The 24,590-nt window shown below is 40.4% G+C and overlaps 1 protein-coding gene across 5 annotated transcripts in view; it reads right to left on the bottom strand.

Moving 5' to 3' along the window:
- Nucleotides 1–287: 287 nt before the first annotated feature.
- Nucleotides 288–24,590, bottom strand: part of clstn1 (calsyntenin 1) — a 38,678-nt gene continuing 14,375 nt past the window's right edge. The window contains exons 2-19 of one of the 5 annotated variants that reach the window (XM_034209211.1): nt 23,580–23,702; nt 20,437–20,466; nt 18,718–18,913; nt 17,535–17,743; nt 16,670–16,819; nt 16,233–16,418; nt 15,871–16,119; nt 11,799–11,920; nt 11,507–11,669; nt 11,082–11,132; nt 10,035–10,192; nt 9,691–9,839; nt 8,695–8,939; nt 7,550–7,720; nt 7,043–7,188; nt 6,374–6,509; nt 5,299–5,483; nt 288–3,586 (exon numbers count right to left, since the gene is read on the bottom strand). In XM_034209211.1, the coding sequence (XP_034065102.1) occupies nt 3,392–3,586; nt 5,299–5,483; nt 6,374–6,509; nt 7,043–7,188; nt 7,550–7,720; nt 8,695–8,939; nt 9,691–9,839; nt 10,035–10,192; nt 11,082–11,132; nt 11,507–11,669; nt 11,799–11,920; nt 15,871–16,119; nt 16,233–16,418; nt 16,670–16,819; nt 17,535–17,743; nt 18,718–18,913; nt 20,437–20,466; nt 23,580–23,702 (2,864 nt within the window). In that variant the 3' untranslated portion in view covers nt 288–3,391. The remainder of the gene's footprint in view (nt 3,587–5,298; nt 5,484–6,373; nt 6,510–7,042; nt 7,189–7,549; nt 7,721–8,694; nt 8,940–9,690; nt 9,840–10,034; nt 10,193–11,081; nt 11,133–11,506; nt 11,670–11,798; nt 11,921–15,870; nt 16,120–16,232; nt 16,419–16,669; nt 16,820–17,534; nt 17,744–18,717; nt 18,914–20,436; nt 20,467–23,579; nt 23,703–24,590) is intronic. The other 4 variants (XM_034209212.1, XM_034209214.1, XM_034209213.1 and 1 more) reach the window with 4 other exon arrangements.

Genomic DNA, 24,590 nt, shown 5'->3' with positions numbered 1-24,590 from the left:
AACAAGCTGCCACCCCTCACAACCCTCTGTGAAGTGTTTGGTCTAGGAGGAGATTCAGGCGATAAAATGGGCGGGTGTTACCTTGGTCGTTTATTGGCTAATCTGATCAGCTCATTTCAGAAAGGTTTTTATATAGATGGATCAGGTACAAAAAAAGAGAATATTTTTTCCTGAAACTTTCCGTATCTGTTGACACATGTTTATGTTTAAAGACATGAAAAAGTGGATTTTGCTTAAATGTGACCTTTAAAGTTTGATGATAGAAGAAAAACGAGTACAGACAGAAGTTATACCCCATCTCATCATCCTTTATTTTTGTTCACGAGCAAGCATCAACTTCACTACAATTTGCCTTTCAACGTGTAGAAAAGTGAGAGCAGCTCCAACAAGCACAAAGGAAGCATTCAACCGTTCTGAAAACATTGTCACCTTTCATTTTGAGCACATTTTTAAAAGAAAAGAAAAAAATATATATCTGGAGTGTTGTGGACGTGTGAAACAGACAATCTGATAATCAGTAGTGTGTCTCTTGTCGCACAACGTACACAAACTTGTGGTTCATGCAAAGTAAATTCCCCTTAAATCTGAGTGTTATTACAGTATGGCTGCATTTCAGTTTGTTAGGCAGTGACATTCAAGTCAACCAAGTTACACTTAACGCGAGGGCTGATCGGAAAGCGTTAAACCCAGAAAACTGGACATGGTGGCATCACCGTGTGTCAGTGTGCACATATCAGTGACCCATGGTATTGTACTTTAGAATTGTAGATGAAATGTGGACATTAAGTGTTTGACGAAATGAGACAGAGAATTGAGACCGGCTTATACTCTGGTTCTTGTGAATTTCATGCTGCCCTCAAAATCATTTCCCAACCACTCAGGCAATAGGACACTGTTCAAAATGACCTTCCACTATACGCAAATAGACCAGTTTACAGTATACTCATGTATGCTGCCAAAGCAATTTCATAATGTACTGTACATCTTTTTAAAGGTGGACTCCGTCAATGATTTAGTACAATTTCTATAGAAGATACAATATGGATCTACTTCCTCTACACAACATGGACACATGACATCTATGTAAAACATTTTTTCACTTTAATAAACCTAGCAGTGGACTATTGTTACAACAAACGGAAACAAAATATAATCCCCAGCTCTGTAAGAAATCTAGCATTAAACAAATACAAATAAAAAACAAAAATGGCCACAAATAAAAAGAGCACGGATGAGTGTTTCTTTTGTTAGACCTGCTAATTGCGCTATGATCGGAAAAAGGCACTCCCATCTCAGCCGGCTCTGACCTGGCCACCTTTTTATCTAAAGTCCAAGTCATCGTGGAGGGGAGACTGTTACTACATTTCCAACACAGACCTTTTAAAATTATAAATTATTTCAGCTTAAGAAAAATAACTGTGACTCAAACCCTCAACAGAAGCCGGGAAACCGTCTTTAAGAAAAAGAGCCTTGAATGAGTTCAATTGTGGCTTCCAAAAATAGATTTGCATGCAAAATACGAGACTCAAATCACAAACATATTTCAGGCGGATAATGCCACGTTCCATTCACTTGAAGCTCCCAAATTTGTTCCGCTTTAGTTAATGCAGGTTTGGGAAAGGTTAACATTTTAACTTGGAAAACAAACACTAAGCGTGAGTGAATATTTGTATCTGGTTGTGTGAAAGATGTATACAACAGTGATGGACAACAGTGTCTGAGAGGAGATACAGGTTGGACATATTTTCCCAATCAATTGTATAAGCTTTATACTAATACCAGAAGGAAAACAAGTTTACCAAATGTAAACAAATATCTGTAAACAACTCTACAGTACAGTTTCATGTACGATAAAATCTGGTGGTCTACGACCAAAATAATTCCTTTTAAGATTCAAACAAGAAGATCAATTTTTAAATGTTTTCCTTTTGTAGTTTATGCAGTTCAGGTGTAAGTCCTAAGATAAAGACTGTACAGTTTTTGCTATAGGAAACCGGTTTATTATATCAGGTTAAGAAGCCGTGAAGAGACGTGAAAAATAAAATTGCAACTTCCTGAAATGTACTTTCATTTAATTTCTCCCCTCCAAATAAAAGCCAGTGACTGCACCACACATCCAAGCTGCACTAAAGCTCAGTCTCTGCTCTTTCAGGAGTTTAAAGGTGTATTTCCTCCCTACTTCTGTCAGTGCAGCAGGACAGGGTTACAGACACAGCTTTTATAGCAGCTGAGCCCAAATACACTGGCAGAGAAATGTTTGTACCCATATTTAAAACCGCCCACAGTACCTGCTGGCCTTGTGTTTGTACCGTTTTACACTACATGTCCATTTGTACATTAGCTTTTCTCCAAGTATTATTACTCTGAACAAAAACAAAATCCCTTCTGTACAACAGTGAGATCTTTTGGGAATGAAATACACTGACGCCCGGAGTAGAGCATTGCTACCTGTGCAAGCAAAGCAGGGCAATGTATGAAGCTAAAACCATCCACCAGTCCTGCCTACCAGAAACAGAAATAAATGATTTTTCTCTTTGCAAAAAAAGACAAAATGGCCACCACTTTGTCATGGAAACCTCCGCTCAACAGTCCTGGGTTTCTCATCAAGAAGCAGACATTTTTATACAAGCATGATGGAACAGCTTTCGCGGAAATTTAGCGACATGCTACAGCCTGTGTGACACAAATATTCTACATTACGAACTGCGTCATTTTAGATATTGGACCCCATTGAGTAGGCCTTCACTAACACATCGACTAATTACATGATTTCTTTATATTTACAAAATCTTTAAAAAGCAATGTATTTCTCTACACATATGACTTCTCAAATATGCTCATGCACTAAAAGAATTTAAAAAAAGAAAAGAAAATGCGGTCTGCTCGTTGAAAGCATTGTTTTGTTTCGCTGCGGACTACAAGTCAAGAGAACTCAGGTCAAGCTTATACGTGAGATTAGCGGCGAACAAATCTAAAAGCATTATGCAAAGAATATACATTAGGGGGGAAAAAAGTCTCCATATGATCGCTTTACGTCTGAGAGAAAATAAAAAAAGTGCAGGGTTGGCTTCCTCACACAGTTCAGAACAAATGTTGGCCAAGCTTTCCTGGGAATTAAAATATAATAAATACAAAAATAAACAGTAAAAATCAGCAATCCGTGATGACTACACTACACTGAGTACCACCACTAAGATAACAACAGGAAAGCCTTGACCATATATATGCAGAAGGGAATTTTTCTTTAGCTTTTCTTTTTTCACATCATGGCTCCTTGTAGGGGGGGGTGTGTGTGTGGATGTGAGTGAGTGTGAGTCGGTGATGTGTGTGTGAGCTTGTGTTTAGTGTTATATGTGTGTGTGTGTGTGTGTATGTGTGTGTGTGTGTGTGTTTAGTAGGTGAGGGTGGAGTCGTCCCACTCCAGCTGCTGCTGTCTGCTGGCCGCCTGCTGGTCCTCCGGCTCTGCCCCCTCCTCGTCTTCGCTGCTCTCTGACTCAGCACTCGTGATGTCATCTTCCTCCTCTCCGTCCTCGCTCTCCTCCTCCTCTTCCTCCTCCTCCTCGCTGCTGTGCTGGTCCTCGTAAGTCTGTGTTGAAGACAGAGGAAGAGGATGGGGTTGTTAGTGAAGAGACACGAGAATAGATATATTTATAGATCAAAACCGCTGCCTGCCTGGATGTAGATTCACACATTTACACCAGTACCAACTGACTTAGTAACACATCCTGCTGTAAATGTGTCGAATATGCAGTTCTTAGAAAGTAATTGAGGCAATTCTTTTTTATTTTAATAAAATATGAAAACCCTCTTATTAAAACCCTCTTCCCTCTCTTGATTTGAAGTGAAATTATCCCAGGCAGTCTAAAGGCTATCATTTTTTTCTGACAGTGCTAAAAACACAATCCATCAAACATGTCAGGGTGTCCCGCCTTTTCCCCAAGTGCATTCACGTTGACCTGATGTAATACCATCATTATTTTTAAACAGTTTTTTCATTTTTTTTCCATAACCATAACTTGTTTTCTTGTATTAACTGATAACTGTATACTACAACTAGCCGTCTAAGAAAGGCACATAAATATCAATAATAAAACATATGCATTTGATCTCAACCCGACTGCTTTGTGATGCTTAGGACAAAAGAAAGAACATTTATTATGCTACATTCAGCATTTCTGGTTCTCACTGAACACTGTGTAAGATACCTTTGGATTTTTCTCATCATTTACTGAAGTTGAAAAAGGCTAGATTCCCCACAGCAGAGTTTAATTTGGGGCTCACTTGTACAAATGTGCGAGGCTCACTAAACAGGGATGTGATGCTCTGTTCTACTGCAACCAGTGATGTGATTCAGGCTGACAGTTCAATTTCCCTAAAGCAGCTGTAAATACTGCAGACGCATTTCTCTAGATTAGAAGACAGTAGTCAAAGAGTACCACGACTATTTTTGGAAAATAGTTGGCGATACTGCATTCTGTTTTCAACGGCTTCAAGCTGTAAACGGAGCCTTCATCTTCTCAGAATAAAGAACCAGACAAAAATGCAAAGTGAAAGCGTGGGTTAGAGGGAACGAATCTAAATGACAATGTGTCATCATTCTATCCATTACATTGTGCCTCAAAGTCTATTTCTTAATAACCAAAGCACGTACTACTGCAACTTTTATTAGCGAGATAATGCTCCATAAATATCTTCGACAAAGTCTCTTCCCCCATGCCCACAGGGCTGCCAATCACAAAAGCTCAGATGAAACTAGGCCACAGTCACAGCATCAGCCCGAGCATTAGCAGGTAGAAAGCTGTAACCCGACCACATTTTGTTGAGAAGTGAAATTCTCTTCTCCTTTGTTCAGGCTAATTACCAGATTTGTTTTAATGTGTTTGGAAAATACTGAATGTACTCTTCCAATATCAGAGTAGCACATGATAATAAAAGCCCTACGTAGCTGTGTACGTAACAGGATGTATGATCACCTAGAAGAGTGTGATAGTTATGTGACAACGATTAACATGATGATTCAGCCTCTATGGAGATAGGCACATGACTGTCATGTTTATTGCTTACGCAGGTCTTAGCTAATCTGAACTAAACATTGAATACGGCTTTGAACTGGTATTCTGCATTCTGCATTGTGACTGTAACACTCTCTTGTATATAAGCATGTCAAGGACACTATTCGGGGAACTATTTGTCCAACGCAGCTCTGTGTGACTACTAAGGATAATAAATACATGTATCCTGATATTGAAGACCAAGCCGGTGACGAGTGATATTTTTCTTAACAGAATGTATTTGTACCTCCATGGGGTTGACGGTGATGGTGAGGGCTGAGTCGTCCCAGTCCATCTCGTTCTCCTTGCCGCTCTCCTGGTCCCTCATGGTGCCCTGGTGTGCGGCTCGGACGCGGAACACACCCAGGATGATCATAAACACCAGGAAGCTAACGCACACCACGATGACAATGGTGGCTGCGCTGGGAACGACTGTGATGAAGCAAACACACAGAATAAAAAGGTTAGATCATTTTTATTTGCACATGAAAACCCTCTTACAGCTCAATGTGTGGAGTCACGTCTCTGAGGAGTGTTTTAAGGGCTTCAGTTTCCCAGTGAGTCAGCCCTGATGTTAACGGCTTCTTACTAAACTGCGGATGAATGCTTTCGGCAGCTCTAGGTGTGCGTCTTTCATTAAAACGCTTTTTTTCTCCCTCCCTCCAACCTTCTCCACTTTACCCCATATTGGCAGGACGGGGCCTCTCTGTGTGGCAGGCTTAGTGATCCTGACAGCCCAGAGGATTAGCCGGGAAATACAAGGTTGTGCTCAGACCACCGCGTGTGCAGATGTCACAGACAGCACTCAAGTGTAATCCCTTAACTTGTGCCATAAAAAAAAAGGCAAATAACCAGTGTTTTCCTACGTGCCCTATTTCTGGTTAATAGATTGTAATCCATCCGTGAGCAAAGCTTGTTACACCAGAGGCCAAGTGTGTTTCCTACAGCAACAACAAAGAGAAAAGATTACTAGTTGATTATTACGTTTGTTATTCATTTAAACGTATGAGTGGAATGCTGTTATAAGGTGACGGTTCAGTCAGCAATAGTGATCAAGTTCAACTATTATTTAACAAGATGTTGTTGTTTTCAGTCAAGATGTAAAGGATTTCTACATGTTGCAGCAGAATTTGTTAAGTGGCACTGAAACGGAAATTAATTAGTTTTTGTCTTCTTGAAAGGGAGGATCATTTCAACAAAATGGATGCATTAGGAGAGGTAAATAAAACGGTGGAAACAGTGTTGTTTGTATAATGCAAAGGACAAAGGCAGAAATGTTCTGTATTGTATTCTGAACCCTAACGTTTCCCATGTTGCAGTACCTGAGGCCTGGTGAGCGTTGACCAGGTTGTGCCCGGACAGATCCAGAGAGGCGTGATGCACAGGGTTGATGAAGTTGGGCTGCACCATGGCGTTGTTGGCCTGCTCCACAGGATTAGCTGTGTGGATTACATTAACCTAGAAAGAATACAAACACAATCTTTCACAAAAAGTTGCCGACAAATCTCCATTTGAGATGTAGCTCGAGCCAAATTAATGCTTTTTGGAACATTAGCGGTGCATGAGGTGGAAGAAGTATTTAGTATTCATTCAACTTGTATGTATAAGTAGCTTTACTATAATGTAAAATAGTCCGTTACAAGTCAAAGTCCTGCATTTACAACGTATTACATCAAGTTATACTTGAAGTAGAAAAAGTAAAAGCACTCATTGTGCACAATGGCCCATTTCAGAATCATCTAAACATGATTACACTGAATTATAATTGATGCATTTATCTGCTCAATACTTAAACTGTTGAAGAAAAATTAACTGACACAATATCTGCCTCCAAACAGTAGGAAATGGAAACAGTTAAGTGTGACTCTGTCAAAATTGTACTTAATTAGAGTACTTGAATGTGCTTAGTAATTTTCCATCACTTCTGCTTGCACTCCTCTTTGTGAATGCGTCACTGTTTTGTGACGTAGCTAACGCATGTTCAGTCGTACCTCAACCTTGAAGTCGTTGCTGATGTAGCGGCCGTTGAGTTCAGAGCAGACCAGTTTGAATTTCCTGTCAAAGAGAGCCTCTGTGTGCCAGTTCTTGTAACGGATGAGATGCAGGACCTGCTCGTAGTTTGCCATGGTGTTCACACCTGAAACACCCAGAGGAGAGCTCGTGTCAAAGAGAAATATGATCAGCAGTCATCAGAACGTCTCAGAAAAAGCTCTGTTAAGGAGTAGAGAATTGTTGCAGGGAAGCATGTTTCTAAAAAGAATGGGGTATATTTTAAAATGTATCTTTAAAAATCATAATCTGAGAGACAGTAGATTTGGTAACTATGACCTTAAATCAGTCTAGTTAACAATGCGAGTGCCTACGTTTTAAATATTTACACAGGTACATTATACATTTGTTCACATGTGAGTCCTTAATATTACTATTTTAAAGAATGTATTCCTTATACAAAGCCGATACGTTCATGTCCTGATATCAGTGCTGTGGGCTGTGTGTACCGGTGATGACGAGGCCCAGGTTAGAGGAGCTCATCTCCAGGCTGTGCTGCTGCAGCTGAGACATGTCCACCTCCAGACCCTCGTGCTCCCCGTCCAGCTCGTCTCCCACCACGCTCACTTCACAGGTGTCCAGGTTGTGCATGATCTCCTCTGACACCACGGTCTCTTGGACTGAATGAACAATGGAGGGAAAATATTCAGATGTGAGTAGGGATCTTCTCAAATTGAGGAGTGTCTGTAATGCAAGTTTGTTGTACGCCAACATCAATGTTGTAAGCGAAGGACAAGTACAGTACCCCAAACAACAAATATCTAAATGTTTCGCTACAACAAATAAAACAGTTTAAAAAAAAACATTTATAAAATAGAAAGTAGGCAAATCAGTCAAAAACTGTAAGGGTATAACTGAATAATTATATAATCAGCATAGTTTGGTTAAAATTAGGACACATCCCTTAGTTATCACCATCTGTTGTTTACAAAGTAGTTTGCAAAGTAATAAAGAAAAGGCTGCCATTTTGTGTAAAAGCTTTCTTTAAACCCTTTCAAAATGTACTTATTGTTTCCTAAGGATATTATATATCTATTTGAGTCAGAATGTGATGAGATCTTTGATTCTTGCTCATCTGCTTTGACATCTCTTGTTTCCTGAGGAAGGTGGGGCAGGGTAACGCAGGTAACAGCAGCAGATCTCAGGGAGTCCTTTTGTCCCATAATGCCTGTTGTTCACCACAGGACATTGCATCTCGCTGTATCTGTGTCACGTCTATTGTCTGAATGTCTTAGCTCATATACGAGCAGATGGCTGGCTGCTCACAGCCCCTCCCATACAGTAGTAAACAACTTATCTTTGCACCCTCCCTCTCTACTCTACCCAATCCATTCCGCCTTTAGACTTAATCCTCCAGATCACCTGCTAATGTACAGCTACACCACTATCAACTGTGCAAGGTCATTTAACTAAAGCAATAGATGGAGCAATTCATTAATCACACTGCCTAAGACTAAGATTACATATGTGGCAGTATTTGTTAAGTAGAAATCAAACTTCCTAACAAAGAATACTAAAATGGGTTGGCTTCATTTCCATGTTCCTTAAAACAGAATCCGGTGTTAAAATAAGGGCACGAGTGCATTTCTCATACCTGTAGGGTCATCATCAGTTCCCTCTGCTGCTTCAGATTCAGCATCAGCCTCCACCTCGCGGGTGATGGTGCTCACGATGCGTAGCTCGGGGAACAGCGTCACACCTTCCTGGCTCTCGAATTCTGCGGCGCTGCGGGCAAAGTGATCGATCCCGCTCAGGCTGATCTTTGGCTCCTCGGGCTGCAGCACCATCACATAACCTTCAGCATCTGGCACTGATACGCAGGACTCCTCGTTGAAGCATCTGCGGGAAGATTTGAGTTGAAATACTTGGTAACCTGGATCTTTGACACTTTTTTATTAAATTGCTGGTTTTCCCTCTGCTTTGAAAGGCAAAAAGGGGCATTTTAAGAATCTTACAATCTAAAACTGGAGTCAATTCTCATTTTGCAGTTATGCAACCCATATACCTATAAACTGCTCATTATACTGTGTCTCCACGTTTGTTAAGATGTACACCAACAGCTGGAGGGTTGCATTCACAGGTAGAAACTTAAAGTATAATGAAAATTGAAAAAGATTGCCTCATTTATCATTCCACGATGCAGATTTTTGCATATGCAAATAAAAAAAGCAACGTTTCTGCAGCACTAACTGGAACGGATCTGGCTGTAGGCTCAGCAGAAACCTAGGTCTGAATAAATTGCTTTCATACATCATTTGTAAACACTGAGCAGATTTGTTATTCACAATCCAGTCTCTGAATACATGATTGTTGTTAAGAAAATCTACATCAAAGAGAACTGAAAAACTAATTGCAAAATCCTAAAGCTCATCTGTCATTCTCCAAGCCTGAAACATTTGTATGTGTTGTCTCTTAGTTATGGAAATTACAAAAAACTCCTGACCTCTATTTTACCTCATGAAACCATCCTCACATTTAAAGCAGAAAGATGAACCCTCTCTAAACCTGTTACATACACTCCGGCTACTGCTGACTGACAAATGACTGACATTGAATATGAAGTATTTTTGGGATATTTTTGGCTACTTACTTGACGGTGGTGGAGATGCGAAGGTGCCTGATACCAGGTGTGGGAAACTGGCGAGAGTTCAGGTAGGAGATGTGCTGCATGACCTTGTCAAAGGCATCGATGTCGTCTCCCTCCACGGTCAGAGAGGACTGGTTGGGGTTAAACTCAACCTGAGAGGAGAAATTAGGTGACTGTGAGATTTGAGGCAAGAATGGATAACCCCTCAGTGCTAACCTTAGAGCTGAAATGTTAAATTCATGTCTAACACAGTTGACATTTCTTTGCTTCCCCCACTAGGATAACAAGCCTCAGAGGTTGACAGACTGAGTGTGTTTTGTGTCTCTAAATCACTGCGTTCTGCTCACCTTGACAGCTGAAGCTATCTCCTCAGGCAGCTGCACGTCCAGTCCTTCCTTGCAGGTGTACAAACAGTCGATCACCTTCTTGTTCTCCAGCTTGCCAGAGCGGATCATCAGCCCAGCTAGGTTGCCCCGGAAGAACTGAGCCATCTTAGCATTTCCACCTGGACATATCACAACAGTGATGTGGAAAGTAACACACACACACACAAAGAGTTACTCAAGTGTATATTCCACAGACTTCACCATTTCTGGGCTGGTGATTGAACCATGCTATCTCAATGTGCAATGCTGGCGTGAATGGCATTCATGCAAGTTAGTATGGGTGCCCTGGGGCCACGAGAAGGAGACAGTGGGGATGATGTTTGAGCTTTTACACGCCTTAAACATGCAACATCTGCATTAACAGGGTGAACCGCTGCCTTACTGTGAAATAAAAATGACTGAAAAAAAATAAACTTAAAAAGGGGATTACATAAATGAATGGTGAAATGAATCCTCTCTATCTAGTCACCTTATATTGAAATGTTAGTATAACTGAGAAATGTAGTATTGCTGTGTGTGCATCAATCCTGGGTCCAGGTCACAGCCATCCACAGTGTGTGTGTGTGTGTGTGTGTGTGTGTGTGTGTGTGTGTGTGTGTGTGTGTGTGTGTGTGTGTGTGTGCTGCAGTAGCTCTGTTATCTAATATGGAGGAGTTGCTGCTTCTGACCCAAAGGTCATGTTATGAAAGAACAGTCTGCAGGAGCAAAATGCTGCAGCCAGGTCAACATGTCATGCTCATGTAATCAATGTTCTGCGCTGCTTGTGTATCTGGTTGATGTAGTGAGCGGAGTGTATGAATGAAGAATTAAGAAAATACAAAAACAAATGCAATACACAGGCAGATAAAAGGACAATCATCCATGCTGCATCATGCTCCAAACATATCTGTCTGTATCTAGAATGTGTAAGAATCATTCTAGTCGTAATGGTATGATAATGCAGTTAGCATGGTGGGACATTGTGGACACATGGACATATTTAAGGAGTAAGGGAAAGATTTGAGCAACCTGAGGTGGGCTCAGAGACTGACTCAGTGTCATTGTCATGTCCTGAGTTGTCTGTAAAGAACAGAAACAAGAGAGCAAGGAGAGACAGGGAGGAAGGTTGAGGATCTGTAGCAGAGACTTCAACGCTAAATACAAAGCCATGGTGCATCATTTGAGAAATAATTCATACAATAACGTGCACATCACTAGGCACTAATCAACACATATAATGACAGATTATCAGGTAGAATTCAAGCTTTTACTAAATCTTTTTACTAGCCACCAAAAAAGGCAAAATGTTACACAAACCACAACAATTCACACATTCTCTAGAATGTATTTGTGCTTCTGACTTGTTTATAAGTTAATACACTTTATCCCAATACTGAAATATGGTTAATTTAACGTTAAAGCATTCCTCCAACAAGAGATAGTGAAGAGTGTACCTTGCCAGCAGGCACCGATGGTGAGCTGGGATTCGATCTTGGAGGAGTGCAGTGGGTAGTCCTCTGTGACCAGGAAGGGCTCGAAGGTGGTCCCGTCCACAAACAGAGACACAGTGGGGAACTCGATATTCAGCACATAGTGATGCCACTCTTTGTCACAAGCCTGCGAAGAACACGACAGAGGGAATTAAGAACTGTAAGATGGACTGAGAATAGCACACCTACTCTTAGCGAAATATCGCATAACGCTATCATTCTCTAAAGACAATGTTTGGTGTTAGCAGCAGCTGACCTGGTCGAGCTTCCAGTGGAACTCGGCTGGTTTGTAGTTCTCGGCCTCTGATGGGTCCTGGCGGAGGAGCATGATGAGCCTGCAGTTGTGGACGTACAGCGAGTAGTGGTGTCTGTTCATCTCTGCAGGGGAGAATAAAGAGAGGAGATTAAGATATGAAATAGGGCTGCAAAACAAATTAAACCGGTTTTATCCTTTTTAGACTTTGAGCGTGTAATTCATGCCTTTGTTTCTACGCGTCTAGATTATTGTAATGCACTTTATGCCGGCCTAAACAAGACCTTGCTGGCCCGCCTGCAGCTTGTACAAAACACTGCGGCTCGGCTGCTTAGAGGAACACGCAAGCATGAGCACATCACCCCAATTCTGGCTTCCCTCCACTGGCTTCCTGTCCATTTTAGAGTTCATTTTAAGATGTTATGGTTTGTTTTTAAATCTCTTAATGGGCTGGCCCCAGAGTACATCTCCGACCTCTTACAGGTGTACACCCCCTCAAGGGCTTTGAGGTCGGCTGATCAGCTGCTGCTGCTAGTAGTCCCTAAAACCAAGAAAAAGACCAGGGGAGACCGAGCCTTCTCAGCGGTAGCCCCCAGGCTCTGGAACGACCTGCCCCCCCATGTCAAATTGTCGCCCACCCTCCAAACTTTGAAGTTGCGCCTAAAGACCCACCTCTTTTCCCTCGCTTTCGAGTCAGTTTGAGCTATGCTCTACCTATTTGTATGCTTTTATTGTCTGTCCATAGCCTTTGTGTACCTTGTATTAATTAAGTGTGCCTTTTATCTTTTCTTATGTGTGCCTTTTATCTATTATTGTAATATTATTATATTTTATTATAATGTTATGTTTGCTGTGAAGCACTTTGGTAAACCCTGTTTTTAATATGTGCTATAGAAATTGGATTGGATTGCAACAAACGACAATTTACATTATCGATTAATATGCATATTCTAGAATCTAGATTGATTGATTAATGGTCTGCTCAAAAATAAATAATAAATATCAGAAAATATCTATCCTAGTGGCATCAAAGTGTCTTTTATATGTTTTGTTTTTTCAGTCTAAAACCCAAAGAAAACTGAGGAAAGCAGGAAATCTAAACAGTTCTGCAAATTGTTGTTAAAAGTTACAATAAGGATTTATAGGGTCATCAAAATAGCTGCAGGTATTCTTTTCTTTTTTAACTGCCCCACTACAAGAGTAGAAAGAATGACATGTACATGCTTCAGTACTTTTCAATCAAAAGTGGTATAACTCCATAAAAGGCACTGAGAAGCGAAAACACAACTGAAACATATCACATGAAATTGTGTAGGCTATGGTCCTTTTGTTAAATGTAATGTTAACAAATGATGACTAAACAAATGAGGGCAGTAAATGAGTCATGGTAAGTTACAAGCACAGACCTGTCGCCGTGAGCTTAATGATTAAACACATGATTGCCACGGCCCTCCTTGTTCTTTTAATTGACAAACATGCCTCGACAGGTTCTCAAAGTGGCAGAAAAGATCTATTTGAAACCAGTTCCACGGCCAACTGATTTTACCGTATGGATTGTTCTCTGAGGAGGAAGTCAAATGTCACAGCTTATCTGCACATGAACACAAACTGGCTATTAAGCAGATATTTACAGTACTTTTCTCATTATGCATCTATAGGCTTAGTCTATTGCAATATCTGACAAAAATCTGTGATATTATATCTAGCACTATAATTAGAAATGGACGGCGAGGTACCTCCATTAACAGACTAAAAGGCTGAATCTTCCTTTCATTTAGATAAATAATATCTAAGCGACCGTGATATATATCTAAGATAATCTACAACAGCAACAAAAGGCCACCCTTTTAGGAACATCATTTTTTCATTTTTCAAAATGAAAATATAATTGATTTGCTGTTAGTTGAGATATTGATGAAATGTCTCATACTGGACTACAGGTAATTCTTCTTAAGTAATGTGCTACATGTCACCCAAGGCAGGGATGTAACTACATAATTGCCCTCTAATATGGATCATTTGCTATATTTATATTTTATATTATCCATATTAGAGGGCAATTATGTAGTTACATCCCTGCCTTGGGTGAAATGTAGCACATTTATTACTCAAGAAGAATTACCTGTATTCCAGTATGAGACATGTAATCAATTTCTTAAAGGTGGGGAAGGTAAGTTTGAGAAACCGGCTCGAGATACACTTTTTGTTATATTCCATGGAATGCTCTTAACATCCGATAGCAATGAATATCTTAAGTGCTTTGACAAAAAATCCATACAAAAATGTCATCTGTGGAAGCCGTAATACTGTAAAAAGTACAACCAATCCGTTTAGCCGGGATTGCCGCCCTGTCTGTCAGCCTTCCATCTCGTGCACGCACAAATGTATCTCGTGCCCTCATTGGGCGTGCCGTCATTGGGCGTGCATTGCAGCAGTACTTCAATGACTCGCCAGCAACAGGCGGCCACTTTCACCAGTCTGCAGACGTCATGTGAGCGTTCATGTGTGTTGGAGGAGGTGCTCTGTAAGGAAGTCTGAAGGAAGGGGCGGATTCTTTTCGGCTGTGTACTTTCAAATTTTAGTGCACTCGAGCCGGTTTCTGAAACTTACCTACCCCACCTTTAACTAACAGCAAATCAATTACATTTTGAAAATGTTATGAAAAATGTTTATGTAAAACATTTGCTGGACCCAACATTACAAATGTTAAGGTTCATGCTTTATTCTGCTTGCTTTTTTGTCATAACAGCAATATTTGAGGGTTATGTATGTGGCTGGTGAGGCTCAGACACACTGAGGCATATTAAGCTCTCTCGTGTCCTCACAGGCTACATTATTTGTATAGATTTAACTGAATAATACCTTTATATACAAAACAACAATTGTGAACAAAAGATGAATTTGATAGTGAACATAATTGATACCCCCATTCATAGGGGGTATCATTTATAGAGGTCATATTTATGGTCCAAATCTGATGTCCACGCTTCGCAGTGTCAGTGTTTAATATAAAGTGTCTGTCTTAAGAGCTAAAGACTCAAATGAGGAAGAAATGAGCTGAATGTCGAGTCATTTCTCTTTCTGTGGCACTGCGCTGAATGTTATGAATGCGATCACGGGTGAGGGAGCTTCCTGTTCAGCGCACAAAGGTTGTGATGTAATCCTTTATTATATAAGCGGTCCAACAGAAGCTGATGAATGGCCTCTCGCTGTCCATGGCAGAGACTTTACAGTCAATATGAAATAAGAAGCTTGTGACTGCTTGCAAAATGTCCAACTGGTGACCAATAGGAAAAGGTAGGAAGTTTCCATGTGAGCATCAACACTGATTATAGCCTGAAGTTACAACATTTATATTATTGGCACATTTTCAGACACCATATGTGCCGCAATAATGAGTATGCCACATTGACAGTCTAAAACGATGCATAAATACGTTTTATGTTCTGCTTCAATGTGTTTCTGGCATTAATGTCCAAATACTAATCTGTAGTTTTTGAGTGTATGAATATGTTAACATAAAAGTTAAACGTTTTACTTGAATTTGATAAAAACTAAATAAAAATGTGTTGGGCTATGTAAACAGCCATCAAACATGGTACGATACAATTCTATTGCCATTTAATGCAGGAGTGATAGCAGGTTTATATCTATACCATCTATATGGTAGGTTGGCCACTCTTGCCTTTTGCTCTGCATGTTTATTGTATGTTTTGCCTACAAACCCATACCAATGTATTAAACACTTTGATTAAATGGTAAAATGGTAAATGGACTGTAGTCATATAGCACTTTATCCAGTCTTACATACGACAAGTCATCATTCACCAATGTGCCCTTTTGCTCAGATCTGGGTAAAGTATCGTGCCCAAGGATCCATCTACATGTTGGCTGCACAGAGCTGGGATCAAACTCACAACATTGCAACTGAAAGGCGACTGCACTCCCTCGCAGCCACTGTTGCCTGAAAGCCACACTGGGGGATTTGATCAGTACAAATGCATCTAAAATCAGATATATAATATATAATAATATCAGATATAATATCAGATTACCATCGTCACCAGGATGTTACCTGTCTTGTCAGAGTTGCAGAGGATAGTCTCCTTCTCGTGGGCCCCGGGGCCGTGTCTCATCCACACAGAGATGGTGAAGGGCTTCTTCAGGCTGGTGCTCACCATGCCTTCGGGAACCTTGATGGCCTGAGTGCCGTTAAACTCAAACACCTGGTCGCTGTCGTGCCCGTTGTCTGTGGGCAGGCCGACGGTCCAGTTGGCGGCGCTGCTGGGTGCAGGCAGAAGCTCCACGGTGCCGGTGCTGGCTCCTAACAAACCATCAAATAGGACAAAGGCAATTAGAAAGATTAATTAGTATTCATTAAAAAAAAAAAAAAGGGACTCATTACCGGTAACCATTTCCAGTGGCACAGGTACTTACCGCACAGCTTGTGCAGTGACTTCTCAGAGTAGGTATCACGGTCACAGCCCTTTCCAATATGGTTGGTTTCCAGTTCAATGTTGGCTCGGATGGACGTGATTGGCTCATCACAGGTCTCCAAGTGCATGCTGGGGAAAAGGGCCAGGCTGCCTGTGCCAGGCTCATATTCAATCCTCTTATTGAAGCCTTTTGGATGAAAGCAGAGAGAGCGAGAGAGAGAGAAGAATGAAAAGATGTCCTTCAGCACAGCACCGCTAACGCGTGAGCTGTCAATATAGGGGCTGTCAATAGCAATTACTTTATAAGAAGTACTTCCATTCTTACAAACATGATAAAGGCCTTGAGGCTTAAAGGAATCAAATAGCCTTGTTGTCCATGGCATCCACCTAAACAGTGATGGTTGGAGAGTAACAGTGATCAGAGGAAAGCTTTTATACCTTGCCAGCTGGGTTTGCAGGTGGGCTTGACGCTGATCTTGACCAGAACATCCTCGGAGGCACGGTTCTTTCCACAATCGTAGGCGGTCACAGTCAGCTTGTACATGCGCTCCTTGCCGTAGCTCAGTTTCTCTGTGTTCTTGATAAAACCTGTGTGAAACAGAAAAGAATGAGAGAGCGCCTTTTGTTTAATGCTCCAGCTGTGCTAGGAAAGTAATAAAACACAATTTGGGCTACTGAACAGCATGCCAAAACAAAGTTATTTTAATTATTTTTAAAAAGCTGCCAAATTCAAATGTAATTTACTGTCAAGCTGAATGAAAAGTGCAATATATATTATTGACTTCTCTTTAGGGCCACATTAGGATATTTTTGATTTGCCTGGTGTTCTTCAAGATGCTATATTGAGAGTCACCAAGCTAATGTTTATACAGAGCCTGATTAGCATGCATGTGATTAAAATGAAGTGATGGAATTTGTTTGAATACGATTAGATCTCATCTCAGGTATTTTTCCTTCCAGCACTAATTAGCTGTCACAGTTGAGCACCTTCATCAACATTATGCACCCCACACCTTTTGTTCTCCTCCTATTATAATGTATAACCTGTCTGCATTTCCTTTTCTATCAAAGCCAGGTGTCACATCCACTGAGCCTGGTTATCTGATGTATTTTTAACTGGATCTTTTAATTTTGTTTTACAAGACATTTCAAGGAGACGGTCATCAAGCGGCCTTGAATTCCAAATGACTTTGTTTATACGGATCAATGTGATGTGTGTCAATAAAATCGTGGCTCTTAGGCATGCACTGCCGCTTTCCCTCAGGCTTGGACAAACACAAGGCTGCTAAGTGTGAGTTCTCACCATCTTTGTCGACGGTGAAGGGCACATCAGGGGTGACGATCTCGTAGTTGCAGATTTGACTGAACTGGAAAGAGCAGTCGGCGTCCACTGCCTCCACCTTCAGGATGCTGTCGTACTTCTTTCCCTCGATAACGGTGGCTTTGTAGGACTTCTCCTTGAACACCGGTGCATACTCGTTGATGTCGTTTACCTGGATGTGGACGGTGGCCCTAAAGAGACACGCTATGTTAGGACCATTTTGGCTGGGGATGTTTATTGACATTTGCCTAACCACAGTGAAATATGCTATTGTCCCACTTCAGTCACACAGTCAGCAGAGGGATTCAATAATAGTTTAGCTTGGTAAATCACACATCTAATGTCATACCATCTGCACAATCCTGTGGTTGATGTTCCGTTTTATTTTACAGTTTGTTTTATGTGAAAGCATAGTTTATATGAACCACGCCAAAATAGGTTAGGTGTGAAAGCACCCTAAATGATGCAACATAAACTGTTTGTTTTTCGTTATCTCTTTCTGTGAGGGGAACTGAGAACCCTTTTTATTGAGAGAACTACCTCTGCACCCTGATTGGGTACAGCTTTACAATAAGACTACCCTTATAAAGGATTGATAAAGGGTTTATAATTATGTTATTAATTAGGTTGTAAACACTTCATTAATCATTAAGAACCATTTATAAACCAGTTCTAACATAGTTTTCATACATCAACACAGGCTCACTATTTAGCAAGATGACTAAGCCTATTGGCTACCTAGCTTACTTCCTCTTCTTAATCAGCCAACATCCTTGGTATCTGTTGTTCACCGAGTTGATGCTCCCCCCTTCCATCTTGTTGTTTCTTGGCATCTCTTTATGACCATTTATTTACGAGTTACTAACATTTATAGCTGCCAAAAGGGAGCCTTATTGTAAAGTGTAAAACACATTCCCATTTATTAATGAGTTACTACCATTTCTAATAAGGCTTAGCAGTACAGATCAATGTGGGCTCTCTATTTGGCAAGCAACCGGTCACAGTTGCCCTGTTTATCTCACGTCTTATAAAAGCTTATTAAGGATTTATAAAGTGTTCCCAACCTAATTAATAAATGAATGACAAACTATTCGTAAACCCTTTATAAGGGTAGTCTTATTGTAAAGTGGTACCGGCACTTCTATACTGGTAGAGGTTGACTCACTTGTGGGATTTCTTCATATTGGTGCCATCGGGACCCTCTCCACAGTCGTAGGCTTGGATGGTGAAGGTGTGCTCCTTCTGCAGCTCACAGTCCAGCTTGTCCTTGGCCCGGAGGACCCCTTCGCCAGTGGACTTGTCCAGGACCACTGCCTCAAAGGGGACATTCTGCCCATGAATCCTGAAGCCGCAAATCTCACCTGAACACGTCAAGAGCCAAAAGAGAGTTTGTTCAAAATAACTGACATCAGGAGAGACATTTTCTCTTCAAATAATATTAAAAAAAATGTTAAAAACAAAACAATAAATTCACGCAAAAAAAAAGAGAAAAAGATCAGCCACAGGTTTTGGGTGCCAGGGAGTTGTAGATTGGGGGTGGGTGGTGTCTGTGGAGGAAGCCCAAAAGCACTGTCATATGGGTGAGTACTTGAGGGGGAGTTGGGAGAGGGTGTGGGACATTTAGTATCATAGAAGACGGAGTGTCTTTTCCAAGCCACTTGAAAACATTGCATCCAGTCATGCAGGCAGAAACCGAAAATATATGGACAGGCATTTTACAAAAGTACTTAAGATATTAGAAATCAAATTCATGAAGCCTATAAGAAGATAGAAAACATTATTGGAAGTAAAGATAATGTATTTCTTTACTAAGGTCTATTGTATGATAGAAACAATAATGAAGATAAATGCATCCAAATTAATAAAAATATTTGAGCATTATAGCGTCATGATAGGCACCATGAAAACCCTGAGTCTGAAAAACAAACAAACTCTAGAGACAATAAAATGTGTTTTTAAAGAAAATCATTTCTTCCTGTGTAATTTTGCCTTTCACCCAAAACGACTGCAAATTAAATCCAAATAAAACTAAATAATAAGAGAACTTCGACTATAACAGTTTAAAACAATCAGCACTGGATGTGAACTGGGATTAGAAATATCAACTTGCTTGACATCCACATCAAATGACAACTGCAGCCATGCTAATGGTGGAGATTAGTGGTGGAGAATTAACTCAAGAGATCCAGAGGCAAAGATGCGACAACAGAAACTTTGTAGCAGAGAGAGTTTGCATTAGTTAACAATCTCAGCAGCTTTCAGTGTAAGACTTTAAAGTCAGAAAGTCCACAGGAGTCACTGTACCTGCATAAATCTTATAGGTCACAGAGAGGCACCACCAACATAGATGATGCCTTTAAGATGCTCACATATACAGAGCTTTTATCCTCTTTAAAACACCCATTTTAGTGTACATTTCTGCTCCAATTGTCATGGGTGTTAAGAGGTTGTCAAATCATCATCTGTGTCCTTTCAGTTTTTTTCTATCTTGTAATCAAATGTCTCAGAAATGAGCTGTTCGTTCCATTTTCTTAATTGAAGAATTGGATTGGACACAATGGCAGCAAAGTGACTGAAAACTCCTGTTTTAAAGCAGCTTTCTGTTTCCTGGTGACAGCTGAAAAACTGTTAGGGTCTGCAAACTGCAATGGATGTCTCATGCACAGATATTTCTAAGTACAGTCAGCCCCACATCACACTTTTCATCCAGCTGTTGGAAGTCCAAAAAATTAAGGGTGAGAAAAACATAAAATCGAGAAAACCAAATGGGGAGATTACAGAGCATGGCGGGAGTTTCTGTGTAAAAGTGTGAATGCTGTTTTTTTTAGTTAGTGGGTTAATAGTAAAAACTAAGCACAAGGCAGAAGAAAGAGCCCAAGATCACCTTCTTCAGTGAGAGTCACCTCAAAACTCTCTACAAGGAAGGGAGAGAAGATAAACCCAGATCAGTTAAAAGACAAGTTAGAATCTCAGAGAAAACACAGAGAGGAAAGAAAGGAAACATACTCTTGCTTACAAAATGACCGACAGAAAATATGTGGTTTCCCACAAACAAAAAGTCTTCAGCCAGTTAAAAGAATTGAATGATTAGATAAGAAGCAAGTTGGGAGTACAGATAAATGAAATGATGAAGTGTATGACAGGGCGTTCCAGAAGGATATGGAGAAACCAGCCAATGGGTAAAAGTAGAATCACCTGGATTAAGACTTTGGCAGTAAAAGGCTTATTTGGTGGCCTCTGGCACATCATAAGGCCGTTCCATCATAGAAATAGAGCTTTATTATTGCATATTTTAATGAGTTTGCCTGCCTATCGTTTGCCTACATAAACATAGTCAATTATTGTAAAGGAGTAGGATATTCAAAAAGTAAACCATCGATACCATTCATGAAGGAAAATATATATAAATCATATATATCACTTGAGGATATTCCATTACCCCATTAAAAACCTAAATGCGTGACTTAGGACATTAGTTTGCATAATTTGTAAAGAAAGGAAAAAAAAGAGTTCTAAGACATGTTTTGCTGTAAAATGACATAGCAAACTGAGGCATTACCTACACTTATCATCATAACATAATCCTGTTCATTTGAAAACAATGCCTGTTAAAGTGTGTGTTTGTAATGTGTGTTAAAGATGGCTCTGCTGTCAAAAGCACAAAGTAAATACACATAAATGTGTTTAGCCCATAAAGGAATGTGCTGCTTATATGAAACATGGCTTGCTTTTAGTGGAGTTTTTTCTTAATGCTTTCTGTGCAATAGTTGTTTGTTTTAAAGCCCCGTCAGGTGGGTTGGACCGGGTCATTTTGTTTTCACCTACTAAACAATTAGAAATGGATTTCACATTAGGGAGTGCTGTTCAGGGCCAGTCATGCAGTGGGAGTTACGAGCCTCCGTGTTCACCCCAGCTCTAATGACCTGCTCACACCAGGGCTTCAGGAATTCCTCAGCTCGCACAGGCCTCTCAGCTCGGGTCAGCCATCACAAAGATGTTTACGTATTGACTTGACCTGGAGCTATCATTTAACGATTGGTACGAAATGCATACAGTGAGTAAGAATCTGAGAATATTATTAGCCAATAGATCAATATGCTGTACATTGTCTGGCATCCATTTGGAGTTACTGTGTTACAGAAACAAGGTCGTCTTATGTTCCTATGTGAATCATATAACCCATATCTAGTGTTTCAATGCTCCCTGCTTTGTGTTCCTCACTTGTTTAGGGCACATTCCTCAATGAACACAGAGCTCATTTTCAAGTTTGTAACTATTTCAGCTCCAATCATCCTGACTGAACTCATCACAGAGACATACACACTTAAAGCTACATCCAGTGGATCCTCATTCATGCTAGATATTCACCTTGTGCACTAATCTGACTTGTGATTGGGTTTCTTTGGCCCTGGAGGTCAGCTTTACAGTTAACCTTGTTTTTGGCCCAGATGGAGGGAGGACGAGGCGGCTGGCAGACAGAGCTGGTCACCCCTGCTGCCACGTGAAGCCAGATTGCTAGCTCTCAGTCATGAGAGCTAGTTCACAGGGACATGCAATGTATTCATAAAGCCTGGCTCATCATAAAGGGAGCCCCAGCTAAAAGAAGTGGGAACACCACGCTCTGTATTCAATGCTAATTTACTGTGAAAAGAGACACACATCATGCAGAGAATGGGCCTTTAATTAATCTTCCTGTCCTTCAGAAACGATGGAACTCTTGCTGAAGTTGTCAACTTTAAAAACTGTGTCCTGCCAGGTCGACTAGCTCTTGGAACAATCAGATTCAACATAACTTTGTGAAGAATATTACATGTATTCATCTTCTCTGACAAATGGGCATATGGATGTTAAAGCATTGCTTGCTAAATCAGATAATTCCAATGAGATTTTAGACATGATAATATCAAGTGGAGTGTGAGTGCTGAGTGTGGAGGCGCTCGCAGACACAAGATCACACACCTCGTGTGATGTGAATTTTCCTGAGCTGAAGTGCTTTGAATCCTGGCCAGAGTCAAGCCTGGTGTGATTTAAAAAAAACAGAGCAAATGTTGCCTTGGTACATAAAGCACGTTAGCTGTACCTCTCCCCTGGGAGGGAAAACACATGAAAGAGTGTTTTGATCTGAATATCAAAAGGGCCAATCTGGAGGATATGGTATCCGGATATATGTCAGTATGACAGGCATGTCATAAAGATCTAAAGGTCCTAATGCCATTGAGTCACATATTCTCTACCACAAGTGCATTAAATGATTATTCAACAATAAGCAGAGTTGTTCTGTCCTTCACTACGGAGTGACATTTTTTATTTGAATTAAGATTTGATCTCTAACAGAATGCTGCATGGATAACGTATTTTTGAAAGCCAACCAGGAAGTTAGCATCCCCCTGGTTCCCTCGACCATAAACCACTTACAGTAAATCATTCAAAGTTCACGAGTGTAGTATTTACTAACATATTTTTGTCATAGAACAAAACATGAACATCTATTGTCGTGTTGACTGATTGAAGCTGTCTAACCAAAAACAAAGAAATTGAAAAACATTAACTTTGAGACGAGTAAGTAAATCTAAATCTAAACTAATTTAGCAAACTCATTTGTGGGTTTAAGGACTCCTCTCTGCTGCCGTTCATACCATTTTTACCACAGAATGAATGGAACACCATGAAGAAAGAGAGGCCTTCCTATACTGTACTCGTGATTTTAAAAGCATGATGCTGTGGTTACATTTGGTGTTTTATTTCTATGATAACTTTAGCTTTTTTTTGTTATTGTTTGAATACCAAAAATATCCAAAATATTTCAGTTAATAAAAAAGTCCACTGTCAATCTGAAATGAAACTTATATAATTCATCGATGAACAGTTTTTCTGCATCCATAATATGAAACACATTCTCAAAGCTTTGATGGTACAGCGCAGTTAGTGTGCGTCCTTTTTCCGTTGTAAATGAGTCATTCCAAGTGAAGTGAAGCTGAGAGAAAATGAAAAGCGGCAGCAGCAGCAGCATTAAACCTCCTCTCTCACCTGCGTAGCGTAGAGGAGCATCCTTGTCCAGTGCAATTAGAGGAGGGTCCAGCAGTACTTTATCATCGTTTTCCGTTACGATCCCATGGTACGTCGTCTCGATCCATGGTTTGTGTTTATTGACTGTGAGGAACAAAGAGAGGAAATGTCAGTGCCTATTAAAAAAAGTCAAATCATTTCTGTCCTGTGTTGAGAAGTTCCAAATGGTATCTTCATTTCCCTCTCACCGGCACTAATTATCAATTTGCATATTTGTTTTGTCTTTTTAATAACAATGTCCTATTTTGTCTTTGTCTGAATGTCCTGTCGGTCTGTAAATGATGTTGTATTGCTGTTATTTCTTAAGCAAGTCTGCTTTTAGAATAAAAACCCCTTTCTCAATTACATTAGGCGACTGTGGCTGCGAGGGAGTGCGGTCGTCTTTCAACCAGAAGCTTGTGGGTTCGATCCCAGCCCATGCAGTTAACATGTCGATGTATCCTTGGGCAAGATACTTAACCCTGAGTTGCTCCCGACGGCATGGCCAACGGTGTGTGAATGTTAGCTAATGGGTGTGAATGGGTGAATGACATGTAAAGCGCTTTCAGGGGTCTTAAAAAGACAGGATAAAGCGCTATATAAGTACAGTGCATATTTTATGAGGTTTTGGAAGCTTTAATATTATTGCAGTGTTGTAAAGCACACTATTCTCCATCCTACAATAAACTAATGTTATATGTTTTGATGTATCCAAACTGAAGACAAGAGAATGTTATAATATAGCTTTCTTCGGCAGTAAAGTTACAAGAAATAGACTAAACCACCATCCATATCAGTTAATGGCTTTCAACAGGGGCATCAAAGGGATGATAAAGTCTATGGTTATGACATTTGGGCCGGCTTGTAGAGCAGTAGTTTAGCTATTTACAGCTTTGTGTGCTAGTTGGCCTGGGAAGCATCCTAGCTGCAGACGGGGCTCTGTGGTAGCTGGCGTTTGCAGAAAAAGCTGCAGTGAGTGACAGATTTGGGCTG

The sequence above is a fragment of the Gymnodraco acuticeps genome, unplaced genomic scaffold, assembly GCF_902827175.1.
Source record: "Gymnodraco acuticeps unplaced genomic scaffold, fGymAcu1.1, whole genome shotgun sequence".
NCBI classification, from domain to species: domain Eukaryota; kingdom Metazoa; phylum Chordata; class Actinopteri; order Perciformes; family Bathydraconidae; genus Gymnodraco; species Gymnodraco acuticeps.
Note: the sequence above shows the minus strand (reverse complement) of the source record. Positions and strands in the feature narration are given on the sequence as shown.